Source organism: Miscanthus floridulus, unplaced genomic scaffold (assembly GCF_019320115.1).
Source record: "Miscanthus floridulus cultivar M001 unplaced genomic scaffold, ASM1932011v1 os_1697_1_2, whole genome shotgun sequence".
NCBI classification, from domain to species: domain Eukaryota; kingdom Viridiplantae; phylum Streptophyta; class Magnoliopsida; order Poales; family Poaceae; genus Miscanthus; species Miscanthus floridulus.
The window spans coordinates 33,140-40,000 of NW_027097860.1; the positions used below are offsets into that span (position 1 = coordinate 33,140).

Genomic DNA, 6,861 nt, shown 5'->3' on the forward strand with positions numbered 1-6,861 from the left:
CAATCTCAGTAATCGAGCAAAACCTGCCGAAAAAACATTGCAAGTACATCCAGATTAACACACCCACCCACACAAGTCAGCAGGTGCACAAATTCAAAATTGATCCATGTTAAAAACAGCAAACTTTATTGATCAATCCGAATGTTAAGACATAGTTCCCACACTATATATGGACAACCAGCTAAGCTTATAAAAATGAAGCGGTTCACAGACACCATTTATCATGCAGTAACATTCTGCATGAGCTTACATAACAAGATCATCTGCAATAGCGCAACAAAGATGTTTCAGATCTTCAAAGGTGCTATCCTCAAGTGAAACAGAGCCCATTCTGTTGGAGATTTCAGTCTCAGAAGCATTATCAAAACCAAATTTGGTGTGGTAAACAAAGTAGCCGCCACACTCCCTAGCAGACAGACAGCAGCCAGTAACCAGATTTTTCACCTTATAAACCAAGTATTAGATATTCACATGTTTCCATTCAATGGTTGCTGAAATAAAATTGTCTAGAAATGGAATGAAAGGTTTAATAGATTTTACCTGCGGATACAAGAAAACCTTTGTGCCATTGTTGGAAATCAGCAGGCTGTATGCAGTAGCATAGTCATGCAGAGAAAAGGATATTTCACTAAGAACACCGACAAGTGTCTTTAGGTTGGTGCTGGTGAACACAAGAGCTCTTAGGGGGTAGTCAACTGTTTCAGACACAATAATGTCTGATCCAGCCTTTCCATCATATACCGTGAAAGTGGAGGCAGACTCCACTGGTAAAGGGATTGCAAAGTAACATGCCTGCAAGATGAGACAAAACATGACACTGGATTCTCCTCAACCATCTACTGCAAGAAGCCAAACAGGTGATTCTACCATCTAAACAAATCTTACTACAGAGAACTTGTCTACTCAGAGGTAATTTATTATAATAGAATATTAGAACCATTGCTCAAATATATGCCCAATCTGCCTTATGAACTTTACACATGGCCAAAAAGAAGAAGAATAGAAGCAACAAAGGGAATACATTTATTGAGGTACACTGTAACGACTCATTGTGGTATAAACTGCATAACGATGGTTTAATGATAACTGATGAGTTTATACTGCCAAATAGGAGAACAATTAACTCTATAAACATATAGATGAAGTAAGTTGGAGATTATAGGAACTGGAAATAGGTAAACATTACCTGAAAAATCATGTGACCTGACACTATAGATGTTCCATTGTCAAAGAAAACCCTGAATGCTGCATTATTTACTTCAGAGGAAATTTTTGTAGCCAGTCCAATCATCCTTTTGTCCCAATAGCAAGATAGTTGATTGATTGCACTTGGGACCAAGAAGATATGACCATATTCAACAGGATATGCCTTCAGGGAGAAAAAATGTCCATCAGAAGGGAACAAGCAAAATGCAGATACCAACTAGCATGGAGCAAGGAAGGGAAGGCAGATATTTGTAGCAACACTAAACCGTACATTTGCAATCACAAGTAATCCATCCTTTGGTAGTGATACTGAAGAAACAACCTCAGGTCTATCATTTTCTCCTTGTGAAATGCCCAGAAGCAATCCATCATAACTCTTCATACTATTTGGCTTCAAGCATGCGAAAGACTCAAAGAACTTGTCGTATTCCTTCAGTGAAAATGAATCCCATTTATTGTTCAGCTGACCCACAAAATTTCTTCCACCTGCAATGACCTGTACAGCAGTTCAAATTTGATGATTCCAAACAAACTCAGTGCCACTGTATTGTAAATAGGGTCGATGGAGCAGTCATAGTTTTTGACAGGGAAATATAATAGTACCATTTAAATTTCACAATTATAAATGCTCTATAGTATATCACAAACCCCCTGACAGCCAACACACCTTTCCTATCCACCCACAAACTCAACTGCTGGCTTACTACTGTAGCCAATTCTAGGTTTGATAGAGCATAGGATCTCAAATAGGCCATCTAGTCAAGGTTTTGTCCTTAGATGCCAATATATGTGCCTTATTGCTTATACAAATATGTGAACAATTGTGGATAATCTCTCTTAACAGCCACCACCAAAGGCAATGTTTAGTACTCTTCAGTGAGAGATACGACAATTTGAGCAATTGTAAAGCGCAATGACATTACAAGCATAAGCAAGAGAAAGATAATTCCAGCATATGGCGGAGTGAATGTCTGGCAGAGTTGCGGAGATATTACACTGCTACCATGCCACTATGTTGGTGTGGCCACTCGCCAGAACACTGCTATTCTGCACGTGGGGTGGGTGCTGAGGTGAAGAAGATGCTGTACACGCAGAAAGTGTTAACTATCACAAGTTAGAAAGCAACTCGATGTTGCATACTGCAAACTGATGCGAACAAACAGACACCATTTAAGGAGTTCGCTAAACTCTCAACAATGGAAGAAATGAAAAAAAAAACTTTGATAACCTTAAGTTGGCAAGCAGTAACATCATAGTCCAAGCAGCCCTTCCAAGCAAAATTATCCCACTGGTCCAAAGAAAAAGCATGGATTAAAACATTGTTTTGAGAATTCATAAAATTGTACAACTCCAGAAATTACAAAACCTGAGCAAGAAGGATGGTATCAAGCAAACTTGGGCCATCTTGTTCAAAGCATGCAAGGCTTTCAAGTTTATCATTTCTGTGTTCTGCACCAAATCGATATAGATGTATCTTCACACCTGAAGATGCAAAGAGGAGTTTAAGACTAGCATCACAAAAAAAACTGAATACATCAGTTATTCTAAATGCAAATACCAGCGAGAATAGCTGATTTGGTTCTACAAAATTGTCTAGGTGTTTTAATGTTTTATCTAAACCAACCTATTCAAGAATAAACCAGGCACATATTATAAACTGAAACTGTAACATGACTAATCGATGCAACTCATAAAATAGAGAATTTTACTACAGAGAAGAGGAGGCAAAAAACAGAAAATTAGTAATAAAAGAGATAAAAAACATTTGAAAGCAACTACTGCTTACCTTCAGATTGATCCAGATGAGAGTCCTTTCTCAGAAACGAATATTCACCTTCTACCTTGGTGGCCGACACCATAGTTATGATGCTTAGTTTATGCAATACTATCTGAATATCTACAATACTAACAATCCTAATTCAGGCTTCAGCACCACCACCACCACCAGCAAGGTAGGTCAAATCAGAAGGATGCCCCCCTGCAGATGGGAGGGCACCACGACCACCGTGAAAAGAAGGGGATGCAAGTAGAAACTTAGGAAAGCACTGGGCACATTGTCTTCCCCTTCGTAGTGTAGTACAGGATCCTATCCTTGGAGCCGTGGTTGATCTTCTAAAGCCAGCCCTATTGGACCAGCTATCCACCTTTGCAAGTCCAACTTAGTTTTTCAGGGGCTTCCCAAAGAAGCTTGAATTGTAAAATGCAGTGTCTTTTGCTGGACAATCTGAAAAGGAGCAAGATTCAATGTCGGGTCAAAATCTTAGCAGAAGTCTTGAGAGAGAACATTGTTTGAGGCTGAGAGTAATCTTCCAACATGTTTTATCTATGGAGGACATATATTATGATATGCCTAAACAAAGTGGCAACACTAGAAATGCTATATCAAATCAATAAGCAAGTATTTTTCTGTTTATAAGTTCACAATTGGTGCTTTGAAGCCTCTGCAAAACCGTGTTTCCAGGCCTTGAGCAAACTGAATAATGCATATACATTGCTCCTTAAGTAAAAAATGACATGACGCAGTGACAAACAACAGATGAGCATGTCAGACTGTCTGCACATGACTGATGCCAACAAGTACGACACATTTTCCTGACATTTGAAGTCTTGAACTCTACAGAATGCAATTCTGAATATGCTTTGATGTTATCTAATAATATGATGCCTGCACACATTCTCATTCGCCTGGACTGATAGCATGAGAAAGGGTAGTAAAGATAAACCGTTAACATTTATCACTACAATGTAACAAGCCGGCTAAAATCAGGAGCTCCCAATTGATCATCAATTCCCGTAACTCGAGAACACAAACGCACACATAATCAGAATTCCGTCCCTAGGAAAACAAATCTCTTGATAAACCCACACAGTTATCAGATCGTTCCATGACGCCCAAAGAACTTTTTTTTTTTTTGCAATGCTCCTCCTAATAAACTCGAGCGATTGAATCCAAGTGAATGAATCAGACTAAACTACAGACGAGAAAATTGCAATTATAGGACACCAAACAATGGGCTTATTGCAATTTTCTCACTACAGACTAGTCCCGCCCACTCGCTGACAGTGCGACAGCGGTCCTGTCCGACGGCCATTCGATCTGGCACCAGCATCCAGGCATCCACCCATCGCCAAGAAACAATCTGGCACCACCATCCAGGCATCCAACCACGAACACGTGCAGTCTTTTGCTACCAGGAGACGTGCAGTATATTGCTACGAGGAGAGCGACCGCACGAACTGGGAGATTCCGATAAATCAAAGCGGATCAAAGAGGGGCGGATTGGATGAAGAAATCGGTACCCGGAAGCCAGAAACGAGGCGGAAGCGTCGCTCGGGCGCGTGGTGTCCGTCCAGGAGATGGAAATGGAGGGGGAGGAGAAACGTGTGGCCGGTGGTGGAGTTGGACTGTTGGAGACTGCAAAAGTGGTGGACTGGCACTCGGCTTCTTTCTTCAACAAGAAAATCATGCCAAAACATGTTTATTTTCCTTTTTACCTTTTTTTTCTTTATAATTATTATTTATTGGCCTTTTACCAACCCTGGTGACTGGCTTTTGGCAATCGTTATTTTTATTTTGAGAAAAAATAAAAAATAAATTATTGTTTTCATTTTATTGATATAATCTCGTCATATACTTTGTAATTGTTTGCTCATGTATTTATGAGAAAAGCTAAGAGCTAACATTTGAACAGACAAGTCAAAATTATCAATCATTTTGTAAATTTTGGCTAGTAAGAGAAATTTGTATATTTGAGGCCCAAAGAAATAAGTGTCACATTTTGCCAGACTCAACCATTTTTTTTCGGAACTTCAAACACTAGGGCTTCTCTATTTGCAATTCTAGTTATTATATACATTGGTCCTATTTAGTCTTGAGTTTAGCTCCAGATCCAAGCTTTACCTCATATATCTGAAATTTGTATACTATATAACTGCATATCTCACTTTTTGAGGAGCCAAATTTTTTAAGTTTGACCAAACATATAAAAAATTATCAATATTTAGTATGCATAATAAATATTATTAGATTAATCGTGGTAAATATTTTCATAAACTTATTTAGATATATAAATGTTGATATTATTTTCTATAAAGTTAGTCAAACTTCAAAAAGAAATTGATTCCTCGGAAATTGATATGTATGGTTATTTTGAGAAGGAGAGAGTATTTAGTAGATATAAGCAAAATCGTAATCTTTTACCATGGCAGTTCTCCCTTTCATATAAATAGTTACCCATGTAGCTGGTTTGACAACTTTGGATATACAAAGATTTTTGGAACTAGATCAGCATATTACATGCATCATTTTTAAAAAAATAAACTTGACCTTAGGGAAAGTGTCCTTTGAGATATGAGTATTTTATTAAGAATACAGCGAGTGACCTTAGGCAAAAACAGAATCATGAACGGATGAACCCCAGCTATCAAATAGCATAGCGAGCGACCTTTTTTTGTACACATGTTCTCATTACATGCGTAATAGACGAGAACCATTCAACTCGATGTATTGATCTCGGGATGAAATAAAATATTTATTTTCAAAAAGAAAAAAGTGATAACTGTCTGGACCTCAAGTGTGTCGGCGATTCAGACATTGAGAACAAGGCGCCAGGAGTTGGGCCGTCTGTCGCGTAGGAGCCCAGAAGCAGAAGACTGAACAAGCGCTACTACGGCCCAGAGTGGAGCAACAATGCCCTGACGCCTGTAGAATGTGCTCACCGCCTGCGCACGGTTAAAAGGGAAGCCAGCGGCTCTCTCCAAGGAAATCTGACCTCGTCTAGTCTCTATCTCCTCCTCCCCAACTCTGTTCTGTATCGGTTGCTATTGCTATCAATAACTTGATTTATTGATTTGGCGAACTTCTGCCAAATCGTGTGTTGGATTTTAGTTTGAGCGCACACTATCTTTTCTTCAAAGACAATAAAACACATCAGTGTTTTCCCCCCTTGACTCATCTCATACATCATCAGGAGACACTTTAAGTTCAGGGATTTATTCATCAGCCGCCAGCTGTATTGCTGTAGCCTCTCTGTCTCTGCCTCTCGGTCTGCAGCTGGTGTTGGGTATGCGGCAGGCAGCGGCAGATACACGCTCCGTTCGTTTGGGCTTGTTTGGTTTATAAGCCGTATTTTTTCAGTCAACGAATAGTATTTTTCTCTCACAACAAATCAACCAACAGTATTTTTATTCATGGCTTATCAGTCAAACAAGCCCAAACGAACAGAGCGACAGTGCGGTTGCAGGAACACGATGCCGCATTGCCCGTCGTTGCGTGCGTCTCTTCCTTCTTCTTCCTCCCGCCGGTGAAGCAGAATACATATCATGGATCTTGTGGCTTGGAGCCCAGCAGTCAGATACTGCGTACTTGCACCACAGTAACCTCCCAATCTTTGCCAATGAATCAGTCAATCAATGTATACATAATATACCCCTAGTCCTAGTCCTCTACATGTGTGTGTGAGATAGATAGAGAGAGAGAGAGAGAGAGAGAGAGAGAGAGAGAGAGAGAGAGTAGTTGATGCAAAGATCAGCAGAAGCAGAAAGCGCAAGAATTTCTGATTTCTAAATTAAAATGTCGGTGAGAGGACGAGTCAGATTTCTAGCTCAAAGTCAGTGTTCCAAGCTAATGTTCATCTGGAACAAGTATAATAACTT

At 39.6% G+C, this 6,861-nt stretch overlaps 1 protein-coding gene across 3 annotated transcripts; it reads right to left on the reverse strand.

Annotated features, from left to right (window-relative positions):
• Positions 1 to 107: 107 nt before the first annotated feature.
• On the reverse strand, positions 108 to 4,638 carry LOC136534232 (GDP-L-galactose phosphorylase 2-like). 3 transcript variants are annotated; one of them, XM_066526694.1, is made up of 8 exons: positions 4,507 to 4,638; positions 2,993 to 3,430; positions 2,573 to 2,688; positions 2,435 to 2,494; positions 1,529 to 1,702; positions 1,187 to 1,369; positions 541 to 792; positions 108 to 444 (listed from the first exon to the last, which is right to left on the reverse strand). In XM_066526694.1, the coding sequence occupies exons 2-8, from the start codon at positions 3,063 to 3,065 to the stop codon at positions 247 to 249; spliced, it is 1,056 nt and encodes a 351-aa protein (XP_066382791.1). In that variant the 5' UTR covers positions 3,066 to 3,430; positions 4,507 to 4,638; the 3' UTR covers positions 108 to 246. The 3 variants fall into 3 exon arrangements, with proteins under 3 accessions (XP_066382791.1, XP_066382792.1, XP_066382790.1); XM_066526695.1 differs by having other exon boundaries at positions 108 to 406; positions 1,478 to 1,702; XM_066526693.1 differs by having other exon boundaries at positions 1,478 to 1,702.
• Positions 4,639 to 6,861: the final 2,223 nt, after the last annotated feature.